This window comes from Ptychodera flava, chromosome 16 (assembly GCF_041260155.1).
Source record: "Ptychodera flava strain L36383 chromosome 16, AS_Pfla_20210202, whole genome shotgun sequence".
In the NCBI taxonomy this organism is placed as follows: domain Eukaryota; kingdom Metazoa; phylum Hemichordata; class Enteropneusta; family Ptychoderidae; genus Ptychodera; species Ptychodera flava.
Window position 1 is genome coordinate 5,274,002 of NC_091943.1, and position 16,204 is coordinate 5,290,205.

At 34.4% G+C, this 16,204-nt stretch overlaps 1 protein-coding gene across 2 annotated transcripts in view; it reads left to right on the top strand.

Annotated features, from left to right (window-relative positions):
- Positions 1–15,799, top strand: part of LOC139152608 (neural proliferation differentiation and control protein 1-like) — a 99,503-nt gene extending 83,704 nt beyond the window's left edge. For both annotated transcript variants that reach the window (XM_070725847.1, XM_070725848.1), the window contains exons 5-8: positions 10,063–10,150; positions 10,753–10,832; positions 11,452–11,554; positions 12,389–15,799. In XM_070725847.1, the coding sequence (XP_070581948.1) occupies positions 10,063–10,150; positions 10,753–10,832; positions 11,452–11,554; positions 12,389–12,475 (358 nt within the window). In that variant the 3' untranslated portion in view covers positions 12,476–15,799. The remainder of the gene's footprint in view (positions 1–10,062; positions 10,151–10,752; positions 10,833–11,451; positions 11,555–12,388) is intronic.
- The last annotated feature ends 405 nt before the right edge of the window (positions 15,800–16,204 follow it).

The window sequence follows — 16,204 nt, forward strand, 5'->3', positions numbered from 1 at the left end:
ATTTTAAGCATACATCAGATGTTGTTGCGGATGACTGCTGGCTGTAGAGGGTTAGTGATTTGGCCTTAAGACCTATGTTGTAAGGAGCTGTGGATTGTCATACTTTGCTCAGATAATGTCATCTTGAAGAGGGGGACATTGCTGCTGCTCTCTACGGTTCAAGGATACATAGCTGTAGATCTCTACAAGGCACTTCATCTCAGCCATCTAAAAAGATGCATTCAGTGCATCACTGAAGAAGGACTTGATGAAATTGCCACTTTGGCAAATGCTGCCTTACTGGTGCTTTTAGCCTAGGAATAGAGTTATATCCCAGGAAGATTAGACTGCTGTGTGTTCAGCCATGCCATCTACATCCTACAACCTACGTTACCTGTTTTGTTGCTGTTACATGTGTAATGACTTCTTCAGATACTGTTCTACAGAAATTTACAAACTTCTTCATCCATCGGAAAGATTGTAAGTTCCGTCTCTTTGTTCATACATCAATCTTATTTTCTCTAATTTTGAAAGAAAGCATATGATGATACGGTCACGACGGTCGTGATTTTATCCTTGAAAACATCAAGGTGGATTGCATTGTTATTGATTAGATTCCCTTCCAATGCAATAAGTACTGAGTAAGTCATCTAATGCTAATCAGGAGCTGGGGATGTCACGTTTCATGGTTGCATTGTTTTCATAGATGGCCTGGATGAGTGTGATGAGTGTGGGCAGTATCAATATCTAGAGCAGAAAGACAGCTGTATTCTTGTAGCATCATATCCATCATAATTTTCATCATTGCCTTGATGATCATGTACCAGTATATCATTCAGCTACTCTTTTCACAAGGGTTATAATGCCGAGTTTCCATGGCAATATGAGAAAAGTGGTTGTTTATGCCTCAATGTTAGAACTATCCATGCACAGCCACACATTAATTTCCAAACTTCAATGTTACAGTATCGTGAGTTTTTGTGAATTTCTTTCTCCACTGTCAAGTATTTAGCTGTAACTTCAGTCAACAGTGACAGGAACACTGAACTCATTTTCTGTTGGTAATTTTTTTTTAAATTGTACAGCTGAACCTGCAGGTATTTTCATGTTTTTCTATCCACAGTGTATATAAGCTGTTGTTGGTATACTAACATTTTTGTATTTTGTTATAATTTGTGGTTGATTTGGAGATTGCCTTTTCTTGAAAGCCTTCCCAGGCATTGTCAGTATCCATGATAACCGATTTATTCCAAGGTCTGCCCCACAATGTATAACTCTACGGTATGTGAACATCAGGGTATCATGTTTATCAAGTCATGGTTTATTATTCCAAGCATTATCTTCCTGTTTTTTTAGCTACTATAGACTATAGTCTATAGAAGCTATTGGGATGGTGTCCGTCCGGCGTCCGTCGTCAGTCTGTATGTATGTATGTATGTATGTATGTATGTATGTATGTATGTATGTATGTATGTCGTTTGTGAGGCGTCCGTCCACTCAAATATCTTGAGAACCGCAGTACTTACTGATTTGATATTTGTTGTGTAGATGAAAAATACGATTTTGAGAAACTATTTTTTTAATTTTTTGATATTGTTGAAAATAGGCAAATTAATGCCAAAAAAGGTGTTTTTGGTAAAAAATCTTCTTCTTCATAACCGCTGGTCAGACAGCTTTGTTATTTGGTATACAGGTCCCTAGGGGTAACCCAACTTAGACTTGTTCAAATTGTGATGAAATATGCAAATCTGTATTTTTAAGGAATTTTTTTGTCATTTTTGGTCAAAATTTGACTTACATTGTATGTAATTCTTGTACTGTATAAACCCTATCAATTCACCCAGAAAAAATAATTGAATTAATTAGGAAATCATCAAAGCCAAAATAATTTTAGTGTAGAATTATCAGAAAGTTCAACTTTTTTTGACAGTTCATAGTGAAATGCTTACCATCTTGGAGGATTAAAACATGTAAAGGCAACTTTCCTGAATCCCAACTTTGACATATTCTAAACCGTCATTTATTGTGCCCTGTATGTTATCTAAAAGAAATTGCTCAAAATAGTCAATAGAGATAGAGATAGAGAAAGTTCTAATTTCCATTTATGGTTGACTTGGTAAGGATAAAATAAAATTACTTTTTGAGGAAAAAAATAGAGTGGTCAATTAAAAGAATGGTCAAAGTGATAGGGTTTTTATGGTAAAGCTGGGCTGTATAAAGATTCCTCATGTGCTATTTATAGCAATTATGCAATCTGTGTAAACAGTGCAATGAAAGTGTAACATGATTCCTTATAATGCTTTTGATGACCTTGAACTTCTTAAGTTTCAAACCTTTGTCTCTTCAGTGTGCTTTCTCTGAGTATGTACAGTCTCAACTTATTAAACAGAACTCACAATGTTAATCAAAGATATCCACCTTCTTTCATCAATACATGTGTCACAAAGGTTATTCTCTACATAACTCAACAGAGCTCTGTCAACTGTGGAGTTGCTTTGTTCTTTCAAAACCGCTGGTCAGACAGCTTTAATATTTAGTTTACTTGTCCGTAGGATGACCTTAGTGAGATAATTTCATACAGTAAGGAAATACTTAATTTTGTATCCATGTCTATAGTAGCTTCAGGGACTTTGGCCCTATGTTTCTTTTTCTGTTATCAGTAGTTTAGATATCTTTTATTCTTTATCAGTTGTATTTATTTACCTGTGTGTTGTTTTCATGAATAATTCATCTGGACACTGCTATAAGGTACTGGACTTAATGCCTACTGTGGGTAAACTTAAATAAATATTTATCTTGCTAGGATGGTAAATTCTCTCAGGCATAATAACCTACTCACGCGTGCAGCTTTTACCCTCCCACTCATTGTTTTCATACAGTAGGTGAGTCACCCTCTATTGTGGAAGCCCATATCCAGGTCTGTTCTCCAGGTGACACTATCATCACTACATATTTCAATGCCATGAACATTGCAGATTTTTATCTGTTATGCATGGTGAAAAGGCAACACATCACACGAAGGAATCTGTTCTGGTTTCAGTGTGTCTTCCTGTTAGTCCTTTTTTGTGTGTCGTTTTCAAATTGAACATGTCAAGGATAAGTCTGAATAGATTTGTGTAGTATGTAATGTTGTATTACCTAAGGAAATGAGAATAAGAAATTGAGTGTAATGTGGGGGTTTTACATGGAGTGTTTTGTACATGTACCATGTGTATATGTTAGATGTTTCACAAGTTCACAGCAGGCTCGGATGTTCGGATTTGTGAAAGAATAATGAAGTTTTAACCCAGGAGTAGAGAACCAAATGATATGGGTCATACTGGTATACCCCCTTATCAGTGATCACATTTCAAATCTTACTCTTTGGTGGAATTGTCTATACTAGAGTAAACATGAATGTTTACTCTTGTGGGAACATTTGTAGAGAGCACAGCAGTGATGTTTTCATGTGGGATGAACTGTTTCAGACCAATTAAAAACAGTATTTATATTCAGTAAATTCAAATATATGAACAGTGAAGACCCCCATCAGCAATATTCCTTATAAATCTTTTTTACATTTTTGAATAATTTCAGTGATACAGTATGGCAGCATAATCATCTGATCTCACATGTAAAATTCATACAGGATAGACTGATGAAGGACATTCAAAAGATGAAATAATTATCTTTTATTGTGTCAAACTGATTGTTTCATTAATAACAAATACAGCAAGTACCTTTCAATTCAGATCAAAAAATACATAAAACGGGGAACGAGAGAAAGCAAGAAAGATAAAAGGAAAGAAAAGTATAAAGACGTAGCGACAAAGCATTATGCTGGCAATTAGAACACGTATTCCCTGTTGGAAATGGTGACCTTACTCGTGCCGGGCAACTTTTATCATTTGACATGAATATAGAGCAGTTCATTAAGTTGAAAATGGCCTTCACAATGAATTTTATTCCCAGGATAGATGAATGATTTATCATGGAAAAACAACACTAAAGATGAGATCCGTATCCTAAGCTGTATCTCCCTGGAGATGGATTTCCATATAAACTGTGCGGTTTTCAAGGGGCCTGGCACGGCATTGTCAAATTGCCAATCAAGTGTGAATTTTGCTGGTAGATTTTTCTGGTACTGGAATAATGTGACAGATTCTAACATTTTGCAAGTATATATATTCATCAGCTATTACAATAGAAACAAAACTTGGCAGATCAGTTGGCTTAGTACTGGTTGTTGACTATGAGAATTTAAGACATGGCAATATCTGAAACCATCTGAAATTGACATAGAACTTAGTATGAATTTTCTAAAAAGGAACATTTACATGGACAGACCAACCATAACTAACACTGAAGGATTTTAAAGAAATCAATTATGGTCTAATTTGAGATGAGATACAATATACTTAAATGAAAACCAAACAAACACATCTGAAAAACAGTAGTGTGTGTTGATGTCTTTCGATGAGAATCGTCTGCTTGGCATAAAAGCACAGCATATTGGTTGTCGGTTTAAAATTCTGCGACAGTATCGTCTGTCTGGAAATTAGATTTGTTGTGATTTGCATTTTCTACGTACTTTAGAATGTCAGACAATTATGTTAGCATCATTGGAGGTAGATGACATCATCTAAAATCATTAGTTTTAATGATATTATGAATACTTCCATAATCCTTCGATTATAGCGCTATCTGCAGTATTAAATATGTGGAGCTAGTTATCAAAATTTCAAGGCAGTATTGCGACATTACAAGAATAGTGATGGGTCCAACAGAACAAGTTATTAAATCAAATTACGGACAATGGATTGGTGATTTTATATGGACAGAATATCACTTCTCATTTTTTAGACAAAACAGAATATTGACAATTTTAAATCAGTAGTGAGAAAAAGATTAGGAGGAAAAGCATGAATATTTGATAGGTACCTTGAAAAGACTGACATGTTGTTGTTGGATGATTTCGTTTGTTGAGTATTTATACGATAATAACATATCAATCTGGAAGAATTGTTTTGTCCTTGGCATCTGAAGGACAATGCCCCTTAGACTGTTTACAGGATAGTTCTTTCTCATTGCTCATGTAAATCATTTGGTTGTTTGTCAAGAGAAGTATTCCTAGCAACAATGAATAGCTTTCAGGCATATGTTTCTGTGGCTCCAACAATCTTCGCAAGACTTGCTGGGCAGTGTCAATGAACCTTATCGAGTCCAAATATCACTGTACATTACAGTGGCAATTTAGCATGAAATTCAACCTCAACAATTTTGGTTTAAAATTGAATGCTGTTACACGGTACACAGTGTACTGCTACTTAAAATGCCTACTACAGATTATAGTGTATTTTAATGCAGTTTCTGGATTAATATTCCTAGCTAGATTTTGTTATGAATATTGATTTATAGATCGTAATATTGGTGGAGGATGAGAATTGATCACAAATGTTCAGTATGTACAAGATATTGAATTCATGTTGAGAACAGCACAGTAGGAAAATGACAGCAGCTATATTGTACATGTCAATATTTCAATAGTTGATAACTGCAGATATACTGTACCTCCGAGTGAGACACTGTCTGTGCTAAGTGACTCTACTGTTGTGACGTCTGAGTCAACCCAATCATCTGTACTTTTTCAAACACAGTTCTCTTTGTTATTAAGCACATACTTTGTGAATTTGAATCTAATCAAGAAACTACTGAATTATGGTGTGACTGGAGAGACAGAACAGTATAGAACTAAAAAACTGACTAAAAGGTTTTAAATAAAAACATTCATTGAACAGTAACCAATCTCTACACTGATGTCTTTTTAAGATTTCACCATTATTCTTGTATCCAGTTTGCTAAACCTGTCATCAAGAAATAGAAGTTGAACAGTTCTTTTGTACAAAGTCTGTACAGTAAGAACATGAACATTTTAAGCAGAGTCACTTTTCTAATTATGCAGATAGTGAAAAAATAGCATCTCACTACAGGACATACATCTATACTGTGTATATTCCATCATGGAATCAACATGTCATTTGTTATAGCAAATATGTGGAGTTTCTGTCGAGGATAAATTTTCCATGAGATATACTAGACATAAAGAAATATTACACCTTTCAATTATTTAGTTGACCTCGATAAATAAAATAATTCATGAACCAGTCTTGTATATATTCTGGTATGGGTAGTTGAATTTTCTTTCCATTTCAGTTCTTTAGTCTGATGAAATATTTTCTGATGATTATATTCAGAACAACAATGTCCAAACAAAACAAACAAATCATATTTTTAAATACCCAGTGAAAAAGTTACCAGTGTAGAATTTTCAATAATATTTAATATTTATTCTTCTTGCGTCATTCAGAAAAGCCATGAAATGCCTGCGATAAAAACAATTACAGGTTTATATTCTGTGGAAACCCTATGAATACTTCATAAAAAAGTCCTCTTTGTTCTTTGTGAACAGAAAAATTTTAAAAATGCCATGAAGGAAACATGAAAGAAATTTTCTGATTTGTATTCTTCGTGATGAAAACTTCTTGTTCTTTTCAACCATTGTTTGCAAGGAAGCAGTCTTTTTTCACATATATTCATTTTTTGCCATTTTTACCTCTCTGTAATAATCTTAAATTATTCCAAGAACAAAAAAGAAATGGTTTAAAGTGCCCATTGTAGTTGTAGCAAATGACATAATCTGTGGTGTGCAGACTGAGTACAGTAAATCTTATGATCCATTCTATTGTCATATTTTTTGTGTTGTCACTTTAAATATTTACACATTACCATTCCTTTATGCAGCATGTAGATTATTAATGCAATAATTTATATATAGTTTTCACCACAACTGGAATTTAAGATTTGATTTGGAAAGTTCTATCTAGGATCTCCATAATTACCTTGTAATGAATGAGTTCAATCCACAAATACAAAGGACCAAATATTGCTATAACCGTCAGAGGCTGGCATGTAAAAAAATCAATCCAGACACTTTAATTATCACTAGCTTCTGTTCATATTCTGACTGAATTATTTCACTAAATAAGATGTCAGTCATCTCGTGTTCCATTGATTTGAAATGACAAAACCAATATCGATGATCCTGTGGCATTATTTTCACATATATGCCTCGCACATATCAGCTTACAACAATTCTATTCCTGCCACCTTGACAAGCAGTTTCATTTTTGATGGCTTGGATGAATAGTGAGGTACACCAGAAGGTATTCCTCTCACAGTTCCTGCCCATATCCATCACTTCATGCACCATGAAATGAAATTTTGTACCTCTCTCTAAAATATTTAACATTAACTGATATTAAAAGATAAATACAATCATGACAGGGAGAGAATAAATTACCTTTTGGATAAATTCCTATCACGTGTACACTGAAACCTTTTAGCTTTCATTCACACAACCAAATGCCATGAGGTGATGGAGAGAAAGTGACATTTTATTATTACTGTTTATGCCTTGTATTACCTTTTTATAGGTGTTGTAATACATGCATTAACAATTCTTTCCTTGAAATTTTTTTAAGGGGATTTCATTTTTGTAAGCTCAGACTGTTTCGGTGAACTGTTTCATCTTATAGAATTATTTCATATATCACATGCACATTTTTCAATGACCATGTGGCTGTATCAATAAACAATTTATATGAATTGATATATTGGATTGCATGAAAAAATATCATGGTAGAATTATCACTAATATAAGCTCTTGCAGCATGCAGTAAATGTATGTGAACACAGTTGAATTGATAATTGGGGGGGTTAAGAAAAGGATAAAGATTACTATTGTTTTCAATATTAAAATTGCAGATGATATAATTTTTGAGACATTGAGGTTCATACTCGCATTGTATGTAGAACGTGATTCATACTTCCACGTTACGTTCCCGTGTGTCTTTGTGAACTCTGTGACAGATTATGCCTTGTACTGGTAGAATTGAAGGTTTCTTATCAAAAGATAAGTTTGTAAAACAGTTTAAAGGCACGTGCAGACATGATATAAAGAATAGATACAAAGATAATAATAGGGGAATCACATGGCAACACATTGCTGGGTATGCTGTGTGTTGAATTCTCCCCAAGCTAAGACATAACATGTGATAATTTTCAATGAGTCTACCAGTAGATCATCATACATGCCATACATGTGCAATTTATTTACCTGCAATCAATCTTTGCTCTAACTAAAGACATATTTTGTTGCATGATTTACCATACTGGTATTTGTTCAAAGAAAGTCATAGATATAACAGCGCTATGTTTGGAATGTTTTTCTACTATGAAAGCTTTTCTGTATTTTGTTTCTAACCTTAACAGAACAAAATCCAACAGAAATATTTATGTAAATGTTTACATGGTTTCACAATTTGCTCTTATTATTATGTGTCTTGTCCCTATTTTCTACAGTCTTGTTGTGACATATTTCTATAATACTGATGAACTTTCATATTTTACTACACTGACCTAGCACATTTTGACATATTCTGTAGGAGGCTACTAACACATACAGTACATGTGTTTCCAAGACAAAATGTGCCTCCAGGATGGATTTTCACTTGTAACCTATTCACCCCCAATTCCCTGTACTCAGGTCTACACTCACCATTCATAACAATTGATGTGGGCCAAACCATAATATTGAGAGGGTGAAAATCTTAGTTCTTTGCTGGTCGAGGAAATGTGGAGAAAATTAGTATTTTGGGAATAATCAAATCAAAATTTTTCCCAGAGAAGGAATGCAATGATTTGTAACTGTTCTTCATCTGCAAACTTAAGGAAATATAGTTCTCTCAGTCCAAAATTTGCATTGTTAAGGTCCAAATATTTATTCATATCATGCAAGGTACTTATTAATTTAATTCAGTTATGTTTCTATAAATGTATGAATATACCCAACACACTCTAAGTGATGAAATTCTCTAACTGTTGCACTGCTGTGTATATATATGCAAGACATGATATTGTAGACATTGTACAGAAAAAATTCTTGATTGTATTGTTCCATGCAAGGCTTGCTGTGAAAACAAGGGAATATTATACCGGTATTTCATGGAAATTCCTCTCTATGTACCTCAGATTGAATTTAATAATGTAGTTTTATCAGGTAATGATGAGTATATGCCGTTATCTTTCTAAAGTGTGTTTTAGATTATCATATTTCCAACTGTCAGTTGCAAAGGCCTGCTATCAATCTTCAGATTGAATCTGAAATATTGAAACGTTTTTAAAGTGAGGTGCTTTCCTAGAATTATAGAACTTCTAAGAAAGATGTTTTGCAATCAGGTAATTTGAAGACACTGTGGATTTCTTATGGCTTCCTGACTGACATGCTTAGGGGAAATGTGATGTAGTGTCTTATAAGAACATCTCAATTTTGATGGAGATCTGGTAAATTCTGGGAAACAACTGTGAACATTTGTAACAGAGAGATATCAGTGTTACAAGGCAGTCGCCCAAGGGATTTACTGGAATTACTGATATTCAGAAACAGTTGGTCTGTTTCTAGAAAATCAAAATTAATAAAAAGCCACACATAAATATGTATCGAAATTCATCTGTAAGATGTGCCGATCAAATATCATTTATAAGGCCATACTGAAATGCATTGAAGACGAAGTACATCATGATGATGATGAGGTTGTGTTGCTGTGGATACAGAGTTAAATCCTAGCCAAGAGTCATATATCTAATAAGGTCAGACTGCTTGTAGAAAATACAAAGGTTTACTGCGTTAAACCTTGAGAATGATTTGGTAATATTAGATGAGATGGATCTATGGTTCCTGCAATAAGAATTCAAGTGTGTGTATTATAATGTTTGTTTGTTGTTATATGTCAGGCAATGTTTTTTCTTTGATTCGGTTTGTCAGGCACTGTGTGTATCATTTTGATATTTCCTAGTTTCTTTCTGCGTGTCTTTTCTTTGTCACTGTATTTCTTCATGGATTTTATGTTATCACTGGTCAACAATGACACAATATTTTTCTGTGAGTTGAATACATAATGTGGGGAGAATTCTGATCCCTGAAGAATTGCTGAAATTTGTACCAGAGTAATTCTGATCATCACATTACTGTTTGTTTAATTTCAGACTTCATCAGAGTGCCAAGGCAGCTGGTGAGGCAGATTATCCGGCCTATGGTGTGACTGGACCAAGTACCAAATCATCTGCCATTTCTGTGAGTACCTTGCCATTCTTCAGTGTAAGGTTTTGTGACTAATCTCACATTATCGACACCTCTGTGGACATTTTAACAAAATCAAGATATTGTAACACTGATATTGTCTGTCGCACAAGGTTCATTTTCCAGGTATAGTTTCGGCAGCTGTCAGAGGTTGCTATGTGTCATTCAAATGTGACAGATGTAAAGCTTTGTCCATGAACTGACTGAAAGTATCCTTGCACAATTTTTGATATTGAATCAGCAATCAGCAGAAAGTGGTAAGATGTCTATAGTGGCCAATGTGCCATGATGTCATGTTTTCAGTTCCCTTTTCTGTATCACATAAGAGAGTTCAGTTGTGTGAAAATAGAAAGTTGTTTTGAAGTGCAAATTATCATAGCGTGGAAATATCACTGTATAAACACAGACATTTGACAGAGAAATTTAGGGAACTCCTTGGTGAGGTAAAACAAGCAATTCGAAATTTGCCTGTGAAGGGCATGTCGTTATGTGATAGTAGCAAGAAAAATATAACTCTTTTACTTTTTCTCCAAGCATATCATATTTACTTCAGCATCTTGCATATGTATACTAATGCCATTGATATTTGTTTTCAGAATGGCGACAGAAAACTTGCACAGAGTGCTCAAATGTATCATTACCAACACCAGAAACAACAAATGATAGCAATGGAAAGGTATAAATCTTACATTTTCAGTAGCATCCTACTTTGAGTTTTCGAAAAAAAAGCTTTGGTTCTAACCATGGCAGATGGTGTCCACCTTGGTCATTGTTACTTCAACCCCGTAAAAAACAACTTTCAAAATCCATTCATTGTTAAGATGCTCTTGTACAAGCATGAGAAATTAGAAGCTTTCAATGAGAATAAACTTCCAGGAAAGCGCCCTTCACGCAAAGCTTTCATAAATGTACTATTGACCCTGCATAGAAGGTTTTTGATAAAATGAGGACAGGTAGCCTGACTTCAAGGATGAAAGGTTACTGGATGAATATATTGAAGATTGTCTTTGAATGTTGTTGGATGAATTAACAAATTTTGTGATATATGTAGTGGAACAGAAATATTTTGGTATCATTTACCATGATGTTTGGAATTTCACATAACAAGAGAATCTGCTGTTATGTATGTTCCTCTGAGCCATTAAAAACACATATATCAATCTAGTGTGTACTCAAATCTGCAAAGTAATGATATTAGGTTGTAAGCTGAGATGCATGGTTTCCAGAAGACAAGGCTACAGAAGGGTCAAATAGAGGTCATTAATGTTCCCTTGTATTGGTTTCATGCTAAACAGTCGTTCAAATGGTGAAGCAAAACAAGACGCATCAGATGATGATTCTGAAGAAGAGAATGAAGAAGGAGACTACACAGTGTATGAATGTCCTGGTCTTGCTCCGGTAGGTCTTGTTAATCTTCATTTCCAATTGCATACATCATCAAATCCTGAGACTTTGTAAAGTAACTCTATGTTGTCAAAGCTTTCTTACCGGAGAACAACATTAAGCTATTTATTGTACAGATGTAGTGTTCATTGTAAGTGCACATTAAGTAGTCAAAAGACACTTTTGATTTTCTCTCACAATTGTTGTAAAATTCTCTTAACATAAAAAGGTATTCTTAAAAATGTTTGTAAATGGTGATTGTAAGATAAAATGATAGTGAAAATGTTTATCCAAAGATGTTTCTTAATGTTTTTATCTCATCAGTTGATCAACCTTTAGACAACAAAAAAGTTGGATTTGCGACACCTACCAGTATTTACTAAGGTGTTAGTGCGATTACAATTACAAGCTGTGTTTGCTTTGACTGTAACTTGCTTATCCCAAACTAATGTATAGCCCATCGGTCTTTTCAGGTTTACGCATTCACTGAATTTGACCTTCAAAGGACAAACTCACAAACACAGATTAATCCATCACAGTATAAGATTTTGCATTGCAAAGTTTTCTTCTGTACTTGGTGCATGTTCAAAAGCCTTTAGCATTCTGTGACAAATATATCAGAAACACCAAACTCAGATTCAACCATTTTCTGTCTCCCATTTTGGCATTTACCTCATTGTTCTTGTATCTGTAAAAATCTGTAATATTGCCATAAAAGAGAAAACTGTTCTAATGTACATAATGCATTTAGAAACCCAAAGACGTGGTTGTGTTTTCTCTACGTAGATGCACAACTTCTCAAATAATCTGGAAAACTTATTTCTTTGACATTTTGGTTTACTTTAACAGGCTGGTGAAATGACGGTGAAAAACCCACTCTTTAGTGATGACCAAGACCAAGATCCACAATCTCCAGTGGCCAAAGATGAAAAATAAAATGTTTCCATGACAACGGAAAAGGACTATTGGTTAATGAAAATAAAGAAAAATATATTCTATTTATTTAGAGTTTATTTTAAACTGAATCAAGAAAGCAATCATGATTGGTTTAAGTCTTACAACAGATAATACATCTAGCTGAAAATTATTGGTAAAATCTGAGAAAGTCAAGGAAATGGACACTAACTGTCGGTTGGCAGAGAAATTCTTGAGTACCGCTGTTGAAGTTGGTTATGTTTGTAAGATGTAGGACCAAGAAACCGCCATGTTAAAGGGTTGATTATCAGGCTATTAATATTGAATGCATGCATAACTGAATTGATAACGGTCAACTATTTATAGAACATGCTAATGGTTTTAATGTCATTTATCATAGTGTGTTCAATATTCATGTAGTGTGGCATGATATAATTGTACTCAGCATGACTGAGTCCGGTAATGTACATAAATGCTGTAGTCACACTAATAGGCACAGTACAAAGTATCATACTGCAGCAGTATATCCTTATATTTACATAGCAATGGTTAAGGGAAAAATTCACGCCGATTGATTGAAGTTGTTTTGTTCCTTAGAGCCTTATTTTATGATAAACAAATTAGCAGAAGTCACTCAGGGGTAGGAATATCCTACAAAAACACAATGATGAAATAATTTATTTCATGCGTCTGTGTTCATCTGACCTAATTCATTTCCCTTCTGCACCATCTGAAGTGGGCAGGACTTCTGCACCATCTGAAGTGGGCAGGACTGGGCAAAGACCGTACCGACGACTTCACAAGGAACATTCCATTTGTAGGAACAGTGAGGGAGAAGCATGTGGTCAGAGTTTGATAGATCTGATAAGTCCACAAATTAGAAAGTCTGAAATAGAGTAGAATACAGGATGTTGTTGACCAGTTTTCTTGGAAAAGAGTATGGTGATTTCAGACTGTAAATTGTGTACTGATAGAAAGCAAACTGTACAAGTGCAATACTTTGTGTCCATTTCCTTGTTACTTTTCAATGCAGAAAAATATAATATGCAGAGATGATGTAGATATGGCATCATGTAAAAACCATTAAAAAAAAGGAAGGAAGATGAGGCCGACGTAACCACAAGTTTATAAAATGACTTGTCAAACAATCCTGCGAACTCTTACAGTGCTGTGGTTCATTAACAAATTCAATTAACGTTCCATTTGCATTTTCAAAAATAACAAAACACAGAAATTTGTTTATGTTATGCTTTTTATCATGTTTGAAATATCGATGCACTGTAAGGGAATTAGAGATCTAAGGTGATCAATGCACAAGTTAGTTGTGATCTCACAGGTGGCTGTATGTACTTAAGCTTGTCAAATTGTAGGATGGAAAACAACATAATTCCAGACTCTGTGATAAAACATGAACCTTAGACGGACTGTCCAGTTGTATGGAATACCCCTTCCATGATCTTACCCAGCTTTTACCTCACGATTTGAAATACCGAGTTTTATAATATTGAAACTTGTACTGGTATTTTATGCATGAAAATGTATGTAGAAATACCGTACAGGTGTCATATGATTACTATTTCCCCCGCCACCAGTCCAACCCTAGCTATCCCCCAGAATCTGTTTTCAATACTTCCTCAAAAAATAAAAAAAAATCATCAACCAACAACCTTTTGATCTATTGCATTCTCAGCTCTCTGCAATTAGTGTATAAACTGAAATAGCCAGTATCCCATTACTTTCTTCCTGCCCATCAGCTAAAAGAAATAGTCCATCTTATTATGGTATTTGAATCAGACAACCTTGATTAGCAGATTGTGTTGCTGATACCGCAAGAACGGAGTCACTTCTGTAAGCTATTTAAATTCAATATCAGTTGATTTGCATATGAGTTAGTTTCTTACGAATGCACCTGTATTGATGTTCTATAAATTCCTGTAAAGATTCCTAGTGAGCTGAATTGAATTCAATCTGCTGGCATTTTGTAGATGTTTCACAAGAATGGTTTGGTGGCAAGTCATTTATTTTAATATCTGTGTTTTATTTGTCTCAATATTATATCTCTTTGCTGTTTTGTTTTTCTCCGTCTCATGCAGACTTACAGTAATATTCTCATTGTACAATCTTGGGATACTATAGCAACAAATTAAAAAAAATAATCTTAAACAATTAACGTGTTAGCAAATGCTAAGACAAATGTTACGACTTATTGTATATAGTTACAGTAAAGTATGACATGTTGATTTGCAGTGAGTTCTTACAGTGTACATAGTTGTATAATTTGCGCTGTTCTTTTGAAAGTATCTAGAAAAGCCTTTAATACCACCGCCCTCATATAGCATCACAAGGACTTACATTGAAATTTAAACAAATTGCTGAAATAATGGATATTTTTTAGATTTTGCCTGAAGTAGAAAGTGCTTTATCATGTCTTGACGATGCATGCTCCTATTGCTAATTTCATTTTGAACATTTTGTAATTCTGTCATCTTGTATGATGCAAATTACTAATCTGGGATTCATTAGCTTGGCGTGGAGTCTGCGACCATGTGCTCTAAAAGATGAAGTTTTTCATGGAATAATGACATGAAATCTTCAAGTTTTCCATATGTTCCGTACCTGACAGTAATATATGTCAGGAGTGGATCCATTTGGAGTTGGAGGGAGCCTAAAACTCAGCAAGCTACCCAGTGAAATCCTTATATATCATAGTTGCATGCAGTAGATGTCAACCATCTTCAGGTGTATTACATCATCCTTGGTTTTATTTCATGTGGCGGCAGCATTGTAAAAACCTACCAAGTCTTGTAAACTGTCAATATAGTCTTATTTATTATAGTGTATATAGGAAAGTGTACATCTTAGGTACTGTATAGGACATCCTTAGCGGGTACAAAACAAGTGGTTTTTGTTTTAATGTTCTTTGGTAGTACAGGGTTGTGCTTAGAGGCTGATAGTCTGTCAGCCCTCAGTGTTATTGAGTACTGCCCATCCGTTTCAGAGATAATGTACTCTTTTAATAGATTGCCATGGCAATCTGTGAATTTGGGTAAGAAGCTTTAAGTTACTTGGAAGGTGAAAAGTATCCAGTCAAATTATGTCATGTTGATGAAAGAAAACACAAATCTTGACATTCTGTCTTCATTTCCATGGCAACAGACAATGAAAATTATTCCATTTCATTTATTCCAAGATGTATGATATTGTAGCTGTAGCCCAAGACAACTTTCTTGTTCCCTGGCAACACTGTTGTCACAAAGTTTCTTTGTTGCCATGACAACAGTGTCCAAAGAAATATCCCTTAAATGTAATTTGTGTAAGGGTAATAAAGTAATGTTTTAGAATGAATATGTTAATAGTTTTGTGTACTTTGTCCACTTTGAATACAGTATAATCAGTGTGTACCAGAATGCCTTGGAGGACACACTCAATGCAGTATAATGAGTGTGTGGTGACATACATTTGAGGAGACATACAGCAGCATAAAGTATGATAACCAATGTGTCATCAGTAATTAATAGTTAGCAAAGGATCAGAAACCAAACAAGATACAGGAAATGTGTGTTCCTTAACTCATTCCATTTCAAATAAAATGAGTTTTCCAAAAAAATATATTACTGGGATTAAAAATTGCTCAATGATGCAAAGGTTTCTGGTAAAACATTGATAGATGCTTTTGGTGAAAAGTTTTTCACTGTACACACTGTTAACTGGTGTTATTTCATAGCAAGTATTTCAGGTTTGACATTTTGT